Here is a 23761-nt window from a genome sequence, read left to right as displayed (position 1 = left end):
GAAACAGAAAACAAGAAAACTGTAATAGTATGAAAACAGTGCTCTGTTGCTAAAAAAGATGGAACTTTCCCTTAAAATGTGTTAGCTAGGACATTTCACAAATTAAACTGCTATGTGAAATAAATTACCTGGCATGTAATTTTTATTTACTATTTTAACATAGAGTTTCTTGCATTACACAAAGATAAATACAGTACAGCTGATAGGCTCAAAGCATGCATGATCATTCTTAAGCATACCTCTTTTTTTAAGTGCAACAAAAGTTTCTCCATTATTTTCTTTAAAGTTAAAGGATCATTTGAGAATAAAGGAGATGAAATTTTCCTCTAGAAGCACAATCTGAAAGATTTCTGAATTAGAACAGCACATTAAATACTGAACATTAAGGGAAATTAAGGAGGAAAAAAAAAATATATATATATATGAAATTTCTCTGAAATGTAACCAAAATAAGACTTAGCTAAAAATTTTTCATTTAACTCCTAGTCATATCTATTATACCTTGCCTAATTTACACAGACAGCCAGTCACCATTCCCATAATCATATACAACAGAAAGCTGACAGGATAATTAAAAGACTAAAAAAACCTGTCTGAACTATCAGCTTCCTACTCTTAAATCAGGAGTTTAATTCTGAGGAGGTTATAAGAGAAGCTTTGTTGCTTCTTATATAGTCATTTTTTTTCTTTGTAGAAACAAGAATAATATCACTTTTCAAGAATCAAGATAATATTGAACCTGCAGCCTAACAGGTCAGAGAGATCATCTAAAAGGCAGTTAAGTTAAAAAAAAAAAATTATTTGCTGGTAGATCACCTTTTCTGACACGCCAGTAACTCTTAACCACGTTCTTAAGTTGATGATGTTCAAGTGGACTTCATTATTTATAGAAGAAATGATATAATATCTGAAATTTACTTTAAATCTGGTAAAGCAAACAACAGAAAAGTAGAAGAATTGATGAAATAAGTTTGAAAAAAATACTGAAGATTATTGAGCTGGGAGACGTGTGCTTAGAGGTTTAGTATATTAATTCTCCTATTTTTGTGCATGTTTGAAAAATAACCAAAAAAGTTAAGTTGAAACTAAAAATAAAACACTGGCTCTTGATTAGATTTATCCAAATTGCTACATTTGTATGAAAGACAAGATGAGCAGAGGTCCTCTATACATTGCTTTCAAATTTCCGAAATACTTAGAAATCCAAAAGGGTCTAAGACTCTGGGACTGTAAGAAAAGAACATGGTTGAGAAGTTTATATCAAAAGAATGGCCTAAAAGAGATCTAACAATACAGTGACCTTTGATTTATCATTCAAATGTATTCTGGTTAGTGCTGTGTAGAACAATACTCTCTCAGCAAGTAGCTATAAGCACATGAATTTTCTTGCCATTTAGCAAGAATGAGATAATTCACTTTCTTCCTTGATGAAACTGCAGTGAATAGGGTGAGGAAAGGACTGGTTTCCCTACACACAAAGTTGAATGAACTACAGGAAAAATAAAAGTTTAATGTATATATATGAATAGTATATAATACTAACAAATACAGATAAATGGGCATTACTGACTAAACCATTCTTAATTATTGGATTAATAGAAGAACAAAAAGTGGAGTATGCTGCCTAGTGGAAGTTTGATTAGGTTCAAGTAAGTTAACTGGGCCACATTTCCAGAGGGGGTGGTACATTAAATGGAATGCTATAAACAGGACTATACTAAATGCTGCCATACCCTAAAAAGGCTGAGCCATCTCTGATTGATGCTTAGATTATAAATTGACTCCATGGTGGAGGAGGGGTACTGCTAAAGTTTGTGAGGTGGTATTCTCATATGTACTAGACACTCTTTAGACCTTTGGAAATGTATTCTTGAAAGGCTTGGGGTTGAAAAGATAATCCCAGTTTGGAGCTACAGGAGAAAGTGCAAGCTATAGTTCCTGAAAAAGATATCCAGTCTTTCCCCAGACACTGAAATGAGATGCCTTGATTGAGGTGACACAGAAAGAAAAACAACTAAAGGAGAGAAGCAGCATTTATATGCTTTTTTTCTCTGAAAGAAAAAGTAGATTTATCAGAATTGTTATTTTGCGAGATCAAGAGATTGACTTGATTTTGGAGAAGGATTCAAACAAATTTAATAAGGTCAGAAACGTTGTGATTTTATATTGTTTACACTGTATTATTTGAGCTATTATATCATGTCTATTCTTGGTATAATCTTGTCAGGTGAGTTTGGTTGGGCAAGTAATCCTGTTCAACATAATCCAACAAAAGAAACAAAGCAGAGGAGCATTTACACTACTGCCTTGGATATTTTTTTTTTTTTTGTCAGGGTCTCACTCTGTCACCCAGGCTGGAGTACAGTGGTGCAATAAGAGCTCATTACAGTCTCAACCTCCCAGGCTCAACCAATCCTCCTGCCTCAGCCTCCTGAGTAGTTGGGACTACAAGCACACATCACCACAGCCCAGCCATTTTTTTTTACTTTATGTAGAGAAAAGGTATCACTATATTATATTGCCCATGCTGGTCTTGAACTCCTGAGCTCAAGCAATACTTCCACCTCGGGCTCCCCAAGTGTTAAAAATTATAGGCATGTGCTACTAGGCCCAGCCATCTGCCTTGGAATTAACATAATTAATTTAGCCCATCACCATTCATTTAAAAGTCTTCTGGAGGTAACATCAAACAAACAGCAATAAAAAAGGGACTGGAGGAGCCGAACTTCCCATCTCACTGGTCACAGTTGGAAATAGTGGGAAAGACTGGATAGTGAATAGGTAGCACCAAGAAAATACATTTTAATACCCCACTGATCTCCTCTATGGAGGACGAAGAACCAAGTTAATCTTATGCCTATTATTATATTCACTGGGTTAACAGTTACAAAACAAAAAGCAGATGTCTATTAATCTTTAACGGGGGAGCTCATGTTTTCTGTTGGTTTTGTTTTTCCTCTTTCAATTACTTTTGCTCTAAACTCACCATTGTTTCTCTTGTCTTTATCTTTCTTTCTGTCCTGATATTTCTTTCCTCTGCTTAGAATGCCTTTTTTTTGCCTAACTTCCTTTTTTCTTCAAGACTAAACTTTGTAGCCACTGCCTCCAGGAATTATTCCCTGACTCTGCCCTCCATTACTGTCCTGTAGTACCCTATGAACATTTTTTTTCCTTGTAGTTCTTTCTTTACCTCTCTGACACTTCACTACTTCATAAGCTTCTTGAGGACAGGTTATCTTACATCATCAAATACAAGTTTTCATTGGTTTAAAGATGATATATCATTATTTTACACAGCAATAAGAAAGCAAAAAGAGAAAAAAAACACTGCCAGTTATAACTGTGGGACATCCTAGATGTAAGATGATCCCAATTTCACAGAAAAAAATGTGAGAGAAAAAACCATGAATCTCAGAATCAAAATTCTGCATGTCTTAACTGACTTTGTATCTTCAATAACCACCAAACGTCTGGGCATATAGAAAATTCATATTAAAATATTGCAGAATGGTTGAATAAATTAATGAATGGATTCAATCTGATTGGTGCCTTTCATCAATATGCTTTTAATGTATTAAAACAATGGAATCAGAAAAATAAAATGTTTTAGATTTTAAAAACCAAAACCAGCTGGGTGTGGTAGCTCATGTCTGTAATCTCAACACTCTGGGAGGCAGAGATGGGAGTACTGCTTGAGTTCAGTGGTTCAAAACAGCCTGGTCAACAAAGGGAGACCCTGTCTCTACAAAATAGAAAATTATCCAGGTGTGATGGCGTGCATCTGTAGTCTCAGCTACTGGGGAGGCTGAGGCAGGACGATTGCTTGAGCCCAGGAGTTCAAGGTTGCAGTGAGCCAATCACAACACTGCACTCTAGCCTGGGTGACAGAGCGATACCTTGTCTCAAATGTAAAAACAAGAAACTAAAACCTATGGATATAATTTACAAATGTAATGGTTCTGGATTTAATTGGGTAATCTAAAACACCAGGAAGATAAAAAAGTTTGTTTTCTAAATATAACTGTTGTGGCTTCATATTTTTTTAAAAAACCCTACAATGTCAATTGTCTGGATGAACAGATGTTATTGTATTACAGTAGATAAAAATGAAACATAGTGTTTTATAGTATCCATTCTTGATTATCTACACTAATAATAAGTAAATGGATTGTAAATAATCCAAAAGAAATACTTGTTCTTAATCCTAGATTAAATTTATAAGGGAAAGATATCCTAAATCAAGAGATTTTTAAAATATATTTTAAGCTCAGTCCAAGTGAGATGTTACAAGTTGCTTTGTCATTGCTTTGAGATAACAGTAAAGTCTAGAAATCATTGAGATGTGTAAGTGGTATAAAGGAGTGGAAAACTAAAATCCTGCAAGAATAAAATTTAGAAATCTAGTTTTCTTTCCTTTATATTTTTCTATATCCTCTAGAAAGGGACATTATAAAAATAGCTACTCTTTATCAAGCTAGATGTTTTACATACATTATTTCCAATCTTCAATAATGCGTGGAGTAGACATTAATACCACCATTTATACATGACTACATGGAAGCTGTGAAATATTAAATGATTTATCTAAGGTTGCATAGCCAGTAAGTGGCAGAACCACCTCTAAAATTTCAACTGTAAAGCTTCTGGTCCAAAGAAGAAAGCTCGTACAAAACAGAGAAATCAAAAACAAGAGAACCCACAAAGCGAAAATAGCATTATCTCAATTTGCACAAAGAAGCAGTAAGGTTGCCTTGAGGAAAAATATTAAGAATTCTAGTGACTGATAAATTCTAGAATTCCATTTTATAATGTCTAACAATAGTCAAATAACCCAAATAACTTCTAGATTGTATATAAGTAAGAATTAAAGACTACCTTCACTAATCTAATACATATATTCTTCACAGGCTTACCACTACAGAAGACTGATTAAAAACTTCTCTACGATTCTACAATTTCAAATGATCTCTTTTCATCTTTCTTATTAAGGTAGCCAGTTATTGCAGTAGGGGTTAAGGGCAAAGGCCCTGGAGAAAGACAAGACTGGATAAAATCCCAACCTGTTAGCTATATAACTGTGGGCAAGTTACTTAACTCTCTAAACCTCACTTTCTTTACCTGTAAAATAGGGTTATATTTGACTCATACCAGAGTTATTATACTGAGCAAATGAGATAATGTGTATAAAGCATTGTATTACTATGTACATAGTACCTGGTACATAGTAAGGGTCCAATAAATTTGTTACAGTGATATATATTTGGAGAACTTCTGTTTTATTGGGACATTTTATATTAAATATAACTTTACTCTTTGTTACTAATGCTACTATTGAACATTATGGTTAAAGTCTCCACATTTCTTTATTAACTGTGGGGTTGTAACACAATGTACAAAGAAAAGAAAGATATTAAAATTCCATGCAAAGAGCATACCTTTTTAGTGTCAGGACAATGTACCAACAGAATTTCTAACAAAACCCAGATTTTACAAGACAAAGAGAAGAACTTTAGCTCTTTGAAATTCACTAATTCTTTTGTATGAAATGTGAAAGTACATTAAATGTAAGGGAAAGTATAACATTGTAACGTGTACATCATGATCCGCAAAAGTCAATTTCATCATTCACCACTGAGGGGAGCTATAACCTAGGAGAGGTTTATATAGAATGCCAAGGTTATTTTAAAACTTTCCCATATCTTACAATATTCATTTCATCAGCTCTCTTATTAAAATATACTTTAAATAAATTTGACAAGCATACCCCAATTCTCTTTTGGAGATCTTAGAAATAATAAGGTGGCTCATTATAACTGTGTAATCATAAAGACGAGGGATCCTTATCCCTCTTCCTTTTTTCTCCATAGCATTTATGTAACCTACTATATGTTTAGCATACATTATGTATTTATTTTATCTAACGTACTAAATCATATATTAATTTTTATCCTCTCTCTCACACACACACGAGTGTAAACTACATGGCGAAGAGATTTGTTGACTTATCTGTTTTGTTTTATTTTGTTTCATTTGAGATAGGGTTTCACTTAGTCATCCAGGCTGGAGTGCAGTGTCACAATCACAGCTCACTGCATCCTTGACCTCCTGGGCTCAAGCAATCCTCCCACCTCAGTCTCCTGAACAGTCAGGACCACAAGCATATGCCACCATGCTCAGCTAATATTTTTTATTTTTATTTTTTTGTAGACTGAGTCTCCTTTGTGTTGCCCAGGCTGGTCTTGAATCATCTGTTTTACATACCACTATTTCCAATGCCTAGAAAAGTACCTAGCACATAATACATGCTCACTGAATACTTAACTGCTGAATGAATGAATACTGAATCATCTATTTAAAAGGTTAAAAATCTCTCATTAGATTATGTCAAGTAAAGTAAACTGCTAACACTTGAAAAATGCAATGTCTACTTATATCAAATTTTGGTTTAAAGAAAATGTCTAAGAACTTTTTTTTTTTGAGACAGCCTTGCTCTGTTGCTCAGGCTGGGGTGCAGTGGCACAATCTTGGCTCACTGCAACCTCTGCCTCCCAGGTTTAAGTGATTCTCCAGCCTCAGCCTCCTGAGTAGCTGAGATTACAGTCATGCGCCACCACACTTGGCTAATTTTTGTATTTTTAGTAAAGACGCGGTTTCATCATGTTGGCCAGGCTGGTCTCCAACTCCTGACCTCAAGTGATCCACCTGTCTTGGCCTCCCAAAGTGCTGGGATTACAGGTGAGAGAGACCATGCCCAGCCTAAGAATATTTATTTAATCCCATAGATGGTAATACAGAAAAATCTCATGAGATTGGCTTATTTAAGCCCAATAAAGTTGATCAGAAGAGCTTCTACTGTAACAGCATATGAATCCTTCACAAGCTGTTTTACTGCCTCTAGGGTCTACTTTTCAAATTTTCTTCAGTATAGTTGATGGATGTTACTCACATTCTTCTTTTTTTTTTTTTTTTTTTTGAGATGGAGTCTTGCTCTATCACCCGGACTAGAGTACAGTGGCACGATCTCGGCTCACTGCAACTTCCATCTCCCTGGTTCAAGCAATTTCCCTGCCTCAGCCTACCAAGTAGCTGGGATTACAGGCGCACGCCACCAAGCCCAACTAATTGTTTCGCATTTTTAGTAAAGACGGGGTTTCACCATATTGGCCAGACTGGGCTCGAACTCCTGACCTCATGCAATCTGCCTGCCTCGGCCTCCCAAAGTGCTGGGATTACAGGTATTCTCCTCTTAAAAAGAATAATTCTCACAGGATTTATAACAGTTCACAGAGTTTAACTATACCATTCATTCACTCACTAATTCAACAAATATTTATTGAGAAGCTAATACCCCAAAGGTAGTATGGTTTAAAAAAAAAAAAAATTGTGGTAGATAGAGAGATAAATGAAATAAAACTTTTCCCTTGTTAAATCTACTAATGCAAGCAGGGGTCCTGTACACATCTCAGAAAACTGGCCTAGATTTTCCAGAGCAGTTAAAAAGAGTTAATACACCTAGAGAGAGAAAAAAAATTATTCTCAAATCTCACTATACAGAAGTTGATATTGGCAGAAAGAAATTAATGTCCTCCTGAAAACTAAAGAGGGAGAACTACCCCATTCTCGTCTATCTTCCAGGTGAGAATACAGCACTTCCTTTGTTTTGTTTGTTTTGTTTTAGGTTTAATTACATAAATGTATCCTTTTGGTATAGTTCATAATTTATGATAGTTGCCCTAATTTAGAGTATATAAATTAGTGTATTCTCTTGAGTTAATGTATTTCAAATGCTTTGGTCATAACATGTGCATCTGTGCTCTTTCCCATGCATTAAGAATATAGCAATTTCACAATCCCTCTGAAGTCTCATAACTTTATAATATGAAAGTAAATCTATAATGGACCCGATCTCACTACCAAACTTCTCAGCTCTTTAGTTCTAAACATGACCCAGTTACTGCTGGGGAATAAACAAAAAATTCCTTTTGTCACTGAGATACATAACTAAGTCAGGCATCAGAAGGAAGAACATGACACAAAGCATGTGATAAGCCTGTTATAAATATGTTTTAGAACTTTAACAATTATGATGATGAATAGTCATGATAATGATGGCAATGGTAAAAGCTAATATTCACTGAAAATTACTTAATCTTTAAGCAACCCTATAATTTTATGAGTGAGAATTTAAGAAATTTCCCAATGATCACAGAACTTGTAAATAGAAGAGACAGGACTTGAAATCAGGTCTATCTGACTCCTGTCATTTACATTATTTTCAATAGATTTTTGTGAATCTAATAAATTAATTAATGTTTGGAGAGAAGGAATGTTAACATATTTTCCATTTCATCCTATGTCCACTCCTTTATCTGACAGATTTTCCAAGAATTCCAAGCCTATGTTATTAATCATCACTATATTTGGAGGGCCTGTCTTCTTTAATTCCCAGTAAGTAAACATTCATTGAATACCTACTATATGCCTTCTAGTCACTTGGGATTCCACAATATGTAAATTAACTTAGGATGATTATTAAGGTATCAATCTAGGATCTCTCAATCCAAACAAAGAGTTACAACACATATTTTCTTTCTTTCTTTCTTTCTTTCTCTCTCTCTCTCTCTCTCTCTCTCTCTCTCTCTCTCTCTCTCTCCCCTCTCTCTCTCTCTCTCTCTCTCTCTCTTTCTTTCTTTCTTTTTCTTTTTCTGAGATGGAGTTTCACTCTTGTCACCCAGGCTGGAGTGCAATGGCACAATTGCGGCTCACTGCAACCTCTGCCTCCTGGGTTCAAGCGATTCTTCTCCTGCCTCAGCCTCCCGAGTAGATAGGACCACAGGTGTCTGCCACTATGCCCAGCTAATTTCTGTATTTTTATTAGAGACAGGATTTCACCATTTTGGCCAGGCTGGTCGCAAACTCCTGATCTCAGGTGATCTGCCCACCTCAGCCTCCCAAAGTGCTGGAGATTACAGGCATGAGCCACCACACCCAGCCCACATACTTTGGTTTTAAAGATTTCGAAGGTCATTCATGGTTTAATCCAACACATGTTTAGATGAGTATCTGCTATATGATAAGCACTATGCTAGATGCTGACAGATAAAAAGATGAATAACACATGGGCTTGCCCTTAAACCCCAAACAGAATACATACATACACACACACACACACACACACACACACACACACAAACACACATATAATTTGGTACTGAAGACTTACAGTGTTAATAAAAGCATTTCTTACAAATAATTTTGTTACTGGTTATCATTTCATTAAAAAAGTTCTAAAAGTTACAAATCACTATTTTCTTAAGGTAACATTTTTCCTACCACCAAAATGCCAATGTACCTTAATAATGCATATATAAAGTTGAAAATGTGAAAGGCGAAGGAATTTGCCATTAGCTTACATTTTCTATGACGAATGTCCACTCTTTGTCTTCAAATTCTTCCGCATGAGGATCCTGTAACAAAAGCAAAATATGAAATTGAATTGAAATACATGTCTTTAGCCCAATAAATTCAATTAAGAAAATACATATAGCCTTGTTTTTAGCTTTTACTAGCTTTTAAAAATGGAGAGGCAGAATAGCCTACTCTTTTCTTTTGCATTATTTTTATTATAATTTTTCTAACTTATATTTTAGGTTTGGGGTATATGTGCAGGTTTGTTACATAGGTAAACTCAAGGCACAGGAGTTTGCTGTACAGATTATTTTCTCACCTAGGTATGAATCCTAGTACCTAATAGTTATTTTTCCTGCTTCTATCCCTCCTCCCACCCTTCACCCTTCAACTTCCAATAGGCCACAGTGTCTGTTGTTCCCTTGTGTTCATGAGTTTTCATCACTTAGCTCCCACTTGTAAATGAGAACATGCAATATTTGGTTTCCTGTCCCTGCATTAGTTTGTTAAGGATAATAGCCTCCAGCTCCATCCATGTTCCAGCAAAAAGTATGACCTCATTCCTTTTTATGGTTGCATAGTATTCCATGGTATACATATACAATATTTTCTTTATTCAGTCTGTCACTGATAGGCATTTAGGTTTATTCCATGTCTTTGCTACTGTGATTAGTGCTGCAATGAATTTATGCATGCATGTTTCTTTATGGCAGACTGATTTATAGTCCTCTGGGTATATACCCAGTAATGGGATTGCTGGGTCAAATGGTCCTTCTGCCATTAGCTATTTGAGGAATTGCCATACTGCTTTTCACAAAGGCTTAACTAATTTACATTCCTACCAACAGAGTATAAGTGTTCCCTTTCTCCACAACCTCGCCAGCATGTTATTTTTTGGCTTTTTAATAATAGTCACTCTGACTGGTGTGAGATGCTATCTTGTGATTTTGATTTGCATTTCTCTAATGATCACTGATGTTGAACTTTTTTTCATACGCTTGTTGCCTACATGTACGTCTTTTGAAATGTGTCTGTTCATGTCATTTGCCCACTTTTTAATGGGGTTGTTTTGTTTTTTTCTTGTAAATTTAACTTCCATATAGATACTGGATATTAGACCTTTGTCAGATGCATAGTTTGCAAATATTTTCTCCCATTCTGTAGGCTGTCTGTTTACTCTGTTGATAGTTTCTTTTGCTGTGCAGAAGCTCTTGATCTCATCTGTCAACTTTTGCTTTTGTTGTAATTGCTTTTGGTGTCTTTGTCATGAAATCTTTGCCAGCTCCTATGTTCAGGAACATATTGCCTATGTTGTCCTTCAGGATTTCTATAGTTTTGAGTTTTACATTGAAATCTTCAATTCATCTTAAGTTGATTTTTGTACGTGGTGTAAGAAAGGGGTCCAGCTTCAGTCTTCTGTATATGGCTAGCCAGTTATTCCAGCACCATTTATTGAATAGGCAGTCTTTTCCTCATTGCTTGTTTTTGACAGCTTTGTCAAAGATCAGATAGTTGCAGGTGTGTGGCCTTGTTTCTGGGCTCTCTATTCTGTTCCATTAGTCTACATGCCTGATTTTTACCAGTACCATGCTGTTTTGGTTATTATAGCCTTCAGTACAGTTTGGAGTCAGGTAGCATAATGCTTCCAGCTTTGTTCTTTTGGCTTAAGATTGCCTTGGTTATTCAGGCTTTTTGGTTTCATATGAATTCTAAAAAAAGTTTTTCTAGTTCTGTGAAGAATGCCATTGGTAGTTTGATAGGAATAGCACTGAATCTGTAAATTGCTTTGGGCAGTATGGCATTTTAACGATATTTGTTTTTCCTATCCATAAGCACTGGAATGTTTCTCCATTTGTTTGTATTATCTCTGATTTCTTTGAGCAGTGTTTTATAGTTTTCATTATGGAGATCTTTCACCTCCCTGGTTAGTTGTACTCCTAGGTATTTTATTATTTTTGTAGCAATTGTAACTGGGATTGTGTTCCTCATTTGGCTCTCATCTTGGCTTTCATTGGTGTATAGGAATGTTAGTGATTTTTATACACTGATTTTGTATCCTAAAACTTCACTGAAGTTATTTATCAGCTGCAGGAGCTTTTGGGCTGAGACTATGGGGTTTTTTAGATTAGGATCATGTCATCTACAATGAGGGATAAACTGACTTCTCCTCTTACTATTTGGATGCCCTTTATTTCTTTCTCTTGCCTGATTGCTCTGGCCAGGACTTCCAATACTATGTTAAACAGGAGTGGTAGAAAGGGCATCCTTGTCTTGTGCCGGTTTTCAAAGGGAATGCTTCCAGCTCTTGCCCATTCAGTATGATGTTGGCTGTGGGTTTGTCATCGATGGCTATCATTTTGATATATGTTTCTTCAATACCTAGTTTTGAGAGTATTTAACACAAAGCGATGTTGAATTTTATCAAAAGCCTTTTCTGCATCTATTGAGATAATCATGTGGTTTTTATCTTTAGTTCTATTTATGTAATGAATCACATTTATTGACTTGCATATGTTGAATCAACTTTGCATCCTGAGGACTAAGCCGACTTGATCGACTTGATCATGGTAGATTAGCTTTCTGATGTGCTGCTGAAATCAGTTTGCCAGTATTTTATTCAGGATTTTTGCATCGATGTTCATCAAGGATATTGGCCCAAAGTTTTCTTTTGTTGTGTCTCTGCCAGGTTTTGCTATTAGGATGATGCTGACCTCATAGAATGAGCTGGGAAGGAGTTTCTCCTCCTCAATTTTTTAGAATAGTTTTGGTAGGAATACTACCAGCTATTCTTTGTATATCTGGTAGAATTCAGCGTGAATTCATCTGGTCCTGGACTTTTTTTGGTTGGTAGGCTATTTATTACTGATTCAATTTTGAAGTTTGTTATTGGTCTGTTCAGGGAATCAGTTTCTTCCTGGTTCACTCTTGGAAGGGTATATCTGTACAGGAATTTATCCGTCTCTTCTAGGTTTTCTAGTTTGTTTGCAAAGAGGTGTTCATAATAGTTCCTGATGGTTATTTTCATTTCTCTGAGGTCAGTGGTAACAGCCTCTTCATCATTTCTAATTGTGTTCATTTGGCTCTTCTCTCTTTTCTTATTAGTCTAGCTGCAGCCTATCAATCTTTATTTTTTCAAAACACCAACTCCTGAATTTGTTGATCTTTTGAATGGGTTTTCATTTTCTATTTCCTTCAGTTCAGCTCTGATTTTGGTTACTGCTTGTCTTCTGCCAGCTTTGAAGCTGATTTGTCCTGGCTTCTCTAATTCTTTCAGTTGTGATGTTAAGTTGTTAATTTGAGATTTTTCTAACTCTTTGATATGGGTATTTAGCGCTTCGAATTTCCCTCTTAACATCGCCTTAGCTGTGTCCCAGTGATTCTGGTCTGTTGTATCATTGTTCTCATTAGTTTCAAGTAACTTCATGACATCTGCCTTAATTTCATTATTTACCCCAAAGTCATTCCAGAGCATGATGTTTAATTTCCATGTAAATGCATGGTTTTGAGTGATTTTCTTAGTCTTGACTTTTTTTTGTTGTTTGTTCGTTTGTTTGTTTTGACAGAGGCTTCCTCTGCTGTCCAGGCTGGATTGCAGGGGTGTGATCTTGGCTCACTGCAACCTCCACCTTCTGGGCTCAAGCAATCCTCCCACCTCAGCCTCCTGAGTAGCTGGGACTACAGGCACACACCACTGTGCCCAGCTAATTTTTTGTATTTTCAAAAGAGACAGGGTTTTGCCATGTTGCCCAGGTTGGTCTTGAACTCCTGCCTCAACCTCCACAATGCTGGGATTACAGGTGTGAGCCACTGCACCTGGTCCATATTTTGTATTTTTTGTAGAGATGGGGTTTCACCATGTTGCCAAGCTTGTCTTAAACTCCTTGGCTCAAGCGATCCACCCACCTTAGCCTCCCGATCCACCCACCTCAGCCTCCCAAAGTGTTGGGATTATAGGAATGACCCACAGTGTCTGGCCATACCCTACTCTTATAATATTTCCATAATTTATCTAAATTATACTAATTATTTAATATTAAGAAATCCTCTATTTTATTTTTGTTGATGCATATCACTATCTTCCATCACTGCACCTACCTAATCAGAGACACATAAACCAGTAAATGGACTATTAAGAAGCAGTTTATTAAGATATTAAATGCTAATATAAAGCCCTGCCTTCATTTTTATGCCTGTATGTATCTTAAAAGTTACCACTAGAGGCAAAGTTTTCTTCAGTGCAGAGGTTAAATAAACAGCTGGAATTTCAAAACACTAAAAGAGACTTGATAATCTAGACAAAATGGCAAATCAGCAGGGCTACTGATACCCTTCCTCTTACCTCTCCCTCATTAACCTCAGAAATGCCTTAGAAACCTGAGAAAGGGTAATGGATCCTACAACCAAATGCAACTTTTTTTTTTTTCCTTCAACTGAAGCATACTTTTGCAAGCATTTATTTGAGAAACATTTATTGGGGACTTAGTATATAAGGGATTGTAGAGATGTTACATGGATTCAAAGACAGTTGTCCTTGCCTTCAAAGACAAACACAATAGTTCTAAATTCAAATAAATGTATGATGAATGAAATAAATGATTTTACCAGAGATTAGAAACGACACACTACTTCTTACAAGAATGAACAAGAGAAACTTCATGAGAGAGAAAACATCTGGGCTGGGTAGGAATACAAAGGATTTCCACAGATTTTGGAGTCAGTAAAGGCAAAAGGCAACAAAGCATAAGAAACAGAGAGAAAAGTAGTGGGTCACATTACACGCCCATTTAACTTACTCAAGTTCACTCCATGTATCAGAGGTGAGGTAGGAATGGAGGTATCAAGAAAATGAGAGAATATCTCAATAAAGCATGCTTTTGGTTCAACACTGCACTCTAAGACAGAGCACACATGGACGGGAGATGGGCTCTGATATTTCCCCACTGGGTCTCTTAGGTCCCATGCGTCTCGTAGAGAAACACTGATGATTGATTCCACTTTGGTCTATTAATGATCTTCTATTTCTATTACCATAGTTGAGTTCATACCTAGGCTATTTCAAGATGAACATGACTGGAGCACTCTCTCAGTCTCTCTGATCTCCATTCAATCTTGTACACAGATTAATTTTCCCAAACCACAGTTCTGACCGTATCAGTACCAACTCAGATTTCTTTAACAACTCTTACAACTTATGAGATAAATTCCAAACTCCTTAGTTACTTCGTTATGTCTGTTTACTCATTTTCTAGTATAATAGCATGGCAGCTGGTTGAGTTTGAACTGTATTGAAGCAACTATTTTTATGAGTAAATTCACATAGGTAGGATAAAAATCTGCCAAAAGAAGTTTCTTTGATGGTGGTGAACAGGGAAATGGAAGAAGGAAAAGGGAAGTGGAAAACAATACTTAATATATGTTTCCTCAGCTGGCTCTGCCTATAAACTGGGTTTATGGAGAAAAAGAATTGTAAATAAAGGTTGAAAGAGCTTTTCCATGATGCACTTAGGGCACAGAGACCAAGCAATACAGTGTGATGCAATGCAGGGGAGACATCATACCATTCTCCCATTCTCCCTGCCTCTCCCTCCCATCTCATTTTGTATTTTGAGGAATGCAGCACAGCTCCAGCACAGTTAGTATCAAAATAATAATATAAAATATTTACTGAGCATTCACCATGTCCCAGTTCTTGTGCTAACTGTTTTACTCATTATAGCAACCTATGACGTAGGTACTATCTTCATTCCCATTTAACAGAGCAGAAAAACGAAAACTAAGAGATGCAGCTTCCCACAGTGCACAGCTAGTGTTTAAGCTATGTTGCTGTTCCAGGTCTGTCTGACTTTTACCCACTTTGTTGGTTCAGTGTAGGCACTGTGCCCCCAGGATCTAGAAAAGTACCTGGCACACAGCAAGGTTCTCAAAAATACTGGATTAATGAAGTAATGAATTAATCTTATAAATTAATATATATAATATAGATTATATAATATATAATACATATATATTATATATCTTATAAATTAATAGATATTTAACAGCACCATATATATATGACATATATTAACTCTTAAAGCAATGAAATATTTTTTAAAGCACAGATAATGTATTATTCCTAAAATAACTTTTACCAAAGAATAATTTTAATGAGACCAAGAGGCACATCTGATAGGGCCAAGTGAGTAAAAAGATGTAAAATAAGCAGCAATAATGTTCATTTCCAAGGCACTTAAAAATGGTATCTCTACATAATTAACTATATTACTGAGAAGACAAAAACATTTGTAATGAGAATTGCTTCTAGTGTAATTCAATTAAGCATTTTTTTACATCCTACTCTCCCCCTCTACTGTCTCCTTTCTTAGCACTGCACTAAAGAGAAAAATTAAAAATAGCTTGAAGAGCCATTGTCCTTCTCAAAATCCTAAAAGTCTTTTTAAAACAAAAATTTACTAGAAACAGTTATTTTCAATTTAACTCAAATATCAAAAGAAGGCTAAAGAAATTAATTTTTGGTTAAATGACAGAAAAATTAAACAGAAAAATTAAACATATTGATAACTATCTTAAAATGTACCTCTTCTATGAGCATACCTCTGGGTATGCTACTCACTAAGGACAAAAAGGGTGCAGAGCAGTCCTTTCCTATCTGCAAATTTCAGGATTAAGTGAATTACGAGAGTTAACACAGGTTTTAAAAAGAGAGAAAATGTGAAGTTTTTCACTTGAATATTTTAAGTGTTGTTCAAAAACAAGATCCAAAAATTACCATGAACAAATGAAAAGTTATTCCATTTTGTTATTTTACTTTTCTGCTTATCTATAAGAATTCTGGGAGGATGGAAGGAGTCAGGAAGATGAAAGTATCCGCTGAAAATACTCTTTTAAATATTGAAAATGGTCACAAAGTTGCCTCAAAAGCACAATTGTGTAGAAACGTGTAATACAGCAGACTGACAGGGAGGAGTGTTTGGGTTTTTTTCTACATATTAACCCTCCAAATCTAAAAATTCAGTGATAAGGATATGCTGAACATTCTCATCAGTACTTGAAAACCTCACTTACCTCCTGATCCTCCAAGCAACACATTTCAACAGCCACTTTCAACTCAGAATCACTATCAATGCATATCCTTTCCCAGAACACAAGGCGGTGGCTATTTTTCAGCTCTATTCTAGCCCCTCATTCTCTATCACCATTTTATTAAAAAGTTGTATAACTATGTCCATTCATTTGCTTTGCCAATACAGACTAAAACAAAGTAAGAAATTACTTAAAAGTCTTCCTTGGCCAGGTGCGGTGGCTCATGCCTGTAATCCCAGCACTTTGGGAGGCTGAGGCGGGTGGATCACAAGGTCAGGAGATCGAGACCATCCTGGCTAACACAGTGAAACCCCGTCTCACTAAAAAATACAAAAAATTAGCTGGGTGTGGTGGCAGGCGCCTGTAGTCCCAGCTACTCAGGAGGCTGAGGCAGGAGAATGGCATGAACCTGGGAGGCGGAGCTAGCAGCAAGCAGAGACAGCGCCAGCCTGGCCAGCCTGGGCGACAGAGCGAGACTCTGTCTCAAAAAAAAGTCTTCCTCAAGTATGTCAGAGATCCTACTGTTGTGATCAATATTCACAACTCTTTTTATTACAGAGTAGGCAGTACAGTGTAGAGGAATGAACAGGGCTAAATCACAGTCTGTGTGGACAAATTACATTCCTCTCTAGTCTCAGTTTCCTTATCAGTAAAGTGAGAATCATTATAATACCTTAGAGTTGCTGTGAAAGTTAAATGAACTAATATTGCATATAAAGATTCTTCTGACACCAAAGATATTGCTCTTAACTACCATTACCATTCCAGTAGGACAAAAATGGATAGGAGGGGCTTAATAACTGGCTCTTTGGACAGCTGGTTAAAAGGGCAATAGAGTGGTTCTGACTATCCTGAAAAAAAAGAATAGCAGTTACTGTCTCATTCCTATTTCTCCCTGAATAAATCAAGAATGGTATACATCTGACAAGCATAATCAAATAAGGCTATAATATCAGTAACAGTAATATCAAAACTACAAAATATACATAATGTGCTAAGAATCATTAATAAATATATACATATAATACAGAACATTTAAAATTAGTATTCCATTCATGGGCTAGTACATTAATATTCATCATATTGTTTTGTTCTTTTGAACTCTGCAGTACTTTCTGAATAAATAAATTAATATATTGTTTCACAAAATCAAAAGCACTGTTTACACAATGATGTCACACTCTAAGCCATATCATTTTGCTCTACTTTAATTTCATGTCCTAAAATACTTAGCAGATTTTCACAAATTTCTGTTACTAAATTATGCTTAATGAGGTGACTTCTCCCCTGCTATATACGACGATAAAAGTAGCCTCAACACAATTTACGTGACTCAAAGAAGAAATAAAACATTAATTTTCTAACTCCACCACCTTCCAAAAGGCTAAAACTGGGACATACTGAGACATACCTGTCCCCAACTTTTTTTGATGCAGGAAAGAAGTTGGTTAGGAAAGTAAATATTCTGGTGCTTAATTACCATATGTAGGGGCTACTTTATAATGTTTCAAGACATATGGAAGACTTTCAAGAGAAAATACATATGAAATAGGCAAGGCGGTATATGAACAACTATGTTTTTAGATCTGCACTTTGAATTTACAACCAGCATTTTGCCTTTAAGCAGCAACACTTATAAATATTAATATCAATAAAATATTTATCAACTATCAATTTAAAACATATCTTGTTATATTAACATTAATAAGATATTTATCATATACTAATTTTAAAGCATCTTTTTATCAAACAAGGCTAACAAAATGAAGGTCAAGACTCAGAATTCCACACTCCTCAGCTTTCCACAGGGAAGGCATTTTATAGTCTCCTGTGGGTAGAATGTAGGAAGCGGTAAAAGAACTATCGCAGTTGATCTGAATTGTAACAAGTTCAAAAAGATCCTCAAATTATTCTGACTTTATAGACCATGAAATATTGTGATTCTTTTGCATTGTTATCAATTGCTATGTCCCTAAAAATAATGCACAGTAGGTACCAGACTGGACACAAATGCATAGAACAATGAACACTGAAATATTCTGTCATTTGGAACCCTGGTCATACAATAAATTCTATAGCCTATAAAAATGGAACTTACCTTAAAAAGTGTTACAGTGATTTCAATGTTTTCAGGAACAGGCCACACAACAACACCACGATATGGATTTTTTATTCCAGGTTGCCAGCTATGTGCCTACCAGAATAAAAATGATACCTTCAATATGAAGTATAGGAAATGCAATGTTAGTAATTTACCAGAATAAAATGATACCTTCAATATGAAGTATAAAAAAATTTACAGCGGTATATTAACCCTATGTAGTATCCCTGAAACAAAAATGATTAAACAAATAAAACTTTTCAAGCATTAAGCTTGGGCCAAGATAGTTATATCACATGACAGCTACAGATTACTATCCGCAAACAAATCTTCACCCCCTCATACACATAGAAGAACATGCAAAAATGATGAAAACATGATGTCTCATGTTTTCAAAAGCTACTGTCTGTTTATTTTATTAGAAGAGATATTTTAAAAATTATTTTTGTGGACTAGGAACTTTAAGGCAAATTCATATTTTAAAAGAAAAAACGAATTGTGTAACTTTGCATTTAAGTTCATTTCCCACTAAACTGTAATGTTTATTTGGGGCAGGTAAAGAACAGCATCAGTTTCTCCAGGTAATATCCCTAGTACTGATAATTATAGATATTTTTTTCCTTGTAAATCTTGATTATCAAGGTTCCCTAAGGAACCTCCACACCCCAAAATTTGGGGGTAACCACCATAGTTCTTCCTTTATGGCATCTCCAGTCAAAGTTGAACTAATGGAAGATGGCATGCCAAGACCTCTCAACTCAACTAAGTCTTCACCTCTATTGGCTACAGGACTGTCCATGGACATGCTATGAAAATTATAATAAAAGCTAACGCTTATATAGAGTACTTTCTATGTGCCGGTCCATGTCTTAAGAATTTACTTATGTTAAACTCATTTAATCTACATAAGAACCTTACGATGTTCTTCTGTTATTCATTCATTCATTCACTCATTTGCTCAATTGGTACTATTTGCCAATCACTGTTCTAGGCCCTGGAGGAGTGAAAAACAATCGGCCTTGGGGGAGTTTACAGTACAGTAGGAAGAGAACACAAACAAAACAATTAAGCAAAATATATAATATGTTCGGTAGACGTAAGTGCTATAGTGAAAAAAAAGTAGGGAAGAAGAATTGGGGGTAAGAAAAGAGAATATTTTTGAATAGGGTGCTTAGAGGAGACTTCATTGAGAAGATGACACTTGAGAGAAGGCCAAAAAAAGATAAAGGAATCAGACATGTAAATGCATGAAAAGAGGTTTCTAGGGAGAAAAAATAGCAACTGGAAAGGTGTTGAGGCACTTATATAACAAAGAGGGCAATGTGGCTGGAACAGGGTGGTGAAGAGGAGAGCAGTAAGACACACAGCCAGAGAAATAAACGAGAGTCCAATCATGTAAGGCCCTGGTATGTCATTGCAAAGACATTGGCTTATATTTTGAGTGAAATGGGAAGCCACTGGAGGGTTTTAAGCAGAGGAGTGACAATCTAAGTTATGTTTCAACAGGCTCATATTGGTTAATGTTTTGAGAACAGGTTCCAAATATAAGAGAGAAACAGGGAGATCAATTAAAAATCTACTGCAATAATCCAAGGGAGATGTGATGGTTACCTGGCTTGGGGTGGTAGAAAAGTGGTGCAAAGTGGCCAGATTTGGGTATCTTTTTATATTTTCCAGGTAGAGTCCACAAGATATGCTGCCTGATTATAAGAGACAAAGTAGCCAAGGCTGATTCTAAGACTTCTACCTTTTAGAAGAAAGCAATTGCTATTAACGGATAGGAGGCAAGACTATAGAAAGGACAGATTTGGGAAATAAGTTCAGAAGCTCCATTTCACACACATTAAATATGAGTTGCCTCTTAGATATTCAAGGGTGAATGTACAAATAAGCAGCTGGATTACGTGTCTGGAGCTGCAAATTTGGAAACTGTCAGCATACAGGTAATATTTAAAGTTTTGGAATATAGACAATACCAACGGAGTGAGTACAGATAAAGAATATAAAGGTCCAAAGACTAAGTCTCGGAGAAAAACATTAAACAGTTCAAGAAAACAAAGAAGGCAGCAGAGGCCCATCAGTTGAAGCAAAAGTGTGGTATCCTGAAGGTCTACTGGTAAGAGTGTTTCAAGGAGAAGAGAACAATCACCTGTGCCAAATGTTGATGACAAGTCAAATAGGATGAGGTCTGAAAAATGGTCACTGGGTTTAACAAAGCAGAAGCCATTAATAAGGTCAGGTACAGTGGCTGATGCCTGGAATCCCAGCTACTTGGGAGGCTAAGGTGGGAGGATAGCTTGAGCCCAGGAGTACAAGTTCGAGAAGGCATTAATAACTTTACAAGAGCAGTTTCAGTAAAGTGATGAGAACAAAGACCTGACTGGAATGTATATAAGAAAGAATGGGAAGAAAGAAATTGAAGAGAGAAAATATACTCAACTCCTCTGGGGTGTTTTGCTGAAAGGAAAAGAAACAGGTTGTGCTAGTGGAGAAAATAGTGGCAGAAGAGAATTTTAAGAAGAGAAAAATATTTTATGCTGATGAGAAATATTCAGTTGAGAGGGAAAATTTAATGATGCAGAAGACCAAAGGAGAATTGCTAATGTCCTTAATAGTATACAATGAGACAGATTGATCCTTCCTGGCAGCACAGACCATTCTTCCACAATAATAGAAAAAGAAGTTACAGTATATGAGTGCAGATGCAAGTCAGGCAGCAGATTTAACAGACTGAAAAACTGAGGGACAAACTTGAAAAACTGAGGATCACACAGAAAGGAAGTAGCAGAATTTGATTTGAACCTGGGCCAAGGAACCGAGAAGGGATCAAGATTAAGTAAACTTAGGTCCACGCAAATCTTATCACATCTTACCAGTTAAAATGCCAGCAGAAGATACAGGTTTAACAGTGTACACCAAATCCAACTTATGAATTGCCAATAATTCTCCCACTATTCTCTTTCTATTGCCACCCTATGATAAAACTTCAGGTACAGAGATGGAAACAGAGGCTCATCACGAGACTTAGCATACCATAGTGAAAGGTACATAACAGAGTTTTCTTGATTAAAAAACGTCTCTCCAAAGATTTCTCTAGTCCCCTGCCTATTTCCATGCCTGTTGACAGCCCTAAAACAAAAACTCCATAGAGTAAACAATCTCCATCTTGAAAAGTAAATTGTGCACCCTAGATAATCAATCAAAACTCCACTCTACTTACTTAATTCTGAAAACTTATAACAACCTTAATTCTTACGGTTAATCAAGCTATTTTTCTGGTCTCTTCAAGCTTGCCATAATTAAATTTTCATAGTTTTCCCATGCAATAAAAACGTAAGAAAAAGAGTACAACCACTGAATCTTTTCAATCATCCCCAGCAGAAAAGACAAGGCTATTTATTAAATTCTCAATGAAAAATACCCATCAGAGATTTTTAGACCTGAAGATATCCTTAGATTTAATTCAGATCTGGATAAGGAAATTGAAGCAAGCAAGGAGTAAATGGTTTGCATGAACTCATACTAGTAACCAGGAGGAGAGGCCAGACTTCGGGACTCACCTAACCCATAGCATGCACTGCTCTATCCCTGATTCCCATGGTAGTCAAGAAAACAGTTTTCTATCCCTTAGGACTTAATATTTCGGTGTATGACACAGTGATCAAAAGTGGGAAAAGGAGGGAATATGGAGACCTTCCAACAACTAGGCAGAGTTAGGAGATGATAGTTTCAGATAATTTCCTCAGGTATCCTAAAGGTTGGTCCTCTAAATCCTCAGTCCTGGATCAGGGAATAGTAATTAGACTGCTGAACAAACAAAAATACAATCTGCTTAACAAACTAAAATCTTTTTATTATGATTAATAAAAGGAGACATAAGTATGCTAGTTCCTAAGTTGCTAGTACACTGCCACTTTCTTACCATTCTATCCAGGAACTCTCTCCCAGCAAAAAGGTCTAACCAAGTTCTGGCTTTTTGATATTCTTTCTGGGGCTATACAACCTGGCTGAGTTAAGACACTATAATAGTATCAATTAGTCTAGCTAAATAGCTGACAATGAGTACAGTCAGGGCCAGCTTTCTATCGTTTAGCTAATTATTATATACAGTTGACCTTGAACAACATGGGTTTGAACTGCACAGTTCTACTTACATGCAGATTTTTTTCAACCAAATGCAGACCAAAAACAGTGTGTGCAAGATGTAAAACCTGCATGTGGAGGGCTGACTTTTCATATATGCAAGTTCCACAGGGCCAACGTCAGGACTTTATGTGCATATTTCAGTATACACAGGGGTCCTGGAACCAATCCCCTGTATATATGTAGGGACAACTGTACTACTAGAAAGCAGAGGATCAGTAAGTTTTTTTTTACCAGAGAAGAAACCAAGGACATTCAAAGTGGAAAATGTGACCAAAAAAAATAGTGTTACTGTTTTCTAAGAATTTACTACAACTTTTACCTCAAACAGTGGTAATCTGAAGCTAGAAAAAGAATGACAAGTCTAATACAGGTAACTAGAAACAGTTATGATAATAAACATCTAATTGTACTAACCCACAGAGATACTAATTTAGGCTTTTAAGAGGTTGATAGAGGAAAAAGCACACCACTGGCCAGGCATGGTGGCTCATGCCTGTAATTCTAGCACTTTGAGAGGGTGAGGCAGGTGGATCGCTTGAGGTCAGGAGTTTGAGACCAGTCTGGCCAACATGGTGAAACCCTGTCTCTACTAAAAATACAAAAATTAGCCGGGCATGGTGGTGGGCATCTATAATCCCAGCTACTTGGGAGGCTGAGGCAGGAGAATCGCTTGAACCAGGGAGGTAGAGGCTGTAGTGAGCCAAGATCACGCCACTGCATTCCAGCCTAGATGACAGAGCGAGACTCCATCTCAAAAAAAAAAAAAGAAAAAGCACACTATATTGGCAAACATCAGCACTAAGAGAACCCTGAGCAGTTTTCATTTTGAGTAATAGAAAGGATTTCCCCATAAAACAAGTAGGCACAGCAACACACGTACAGCCATCTGGCTCTTCAGCATAGTTAGGAAAGGCAGATTATTTAATCATTTGTCAATATCCTAGTATAGCTAATGGCAGAAGAAATTAGGATACATTATCCTGGTCCCCTTCTACAATTTTCCTCACATTTCAAGTCACATCA

At 36.2% G+C, this 23761-nt stretch overlaps 1 protein-coding gene across 13 annotated transcripts in view; it reads right to left on the bottom strand.

Moving 5' to 3' along the window:
• Positions 1–23761, bottom strand: part of EHBP1 (EH domain binding protein 1) — a 338942-nt gene that overhangs the window by 252215 nt on the left and 62966 nt on the right. For all 13 annotated transcript variants that reach the window (XM_073023037.1, XM_073023036.1, XM_073023038.1 and 10 more), the window contains 2 exons: positions 18590–18685; positions 9414–9467 (listed from right to left, as the gene is read on the bottom strand). In XM_073023037.1, the coding sequence (XP_072879138.1) occupies positions 9414–9467; positions 18590–18685 (150 nt within the window). The remainder of the gene's footprint in view (positions 1–9413; positions 9468–18589; positions 18686–23761) is intronic.

This window comes from Chlorocebus sabaeus, chromosome 14, assembly GCF_047675955.1.
Source record: "Chlorocebus sabaeus isolate Y175 chromosome 14, mChlSab1.0.hap1, whole genome shotgun sequence".
Lineage (NCBI taxonomy): Eukaryota > Metazoa > Chordata > Mammalia > Primates > Cercopithecidae > Chlorocebus > Chlorocebus sabaeus.
Note: the sequence above shows the minus strand (reverse complement) of the source record. Positions and strands in the feature narration are given on the sequence as shown.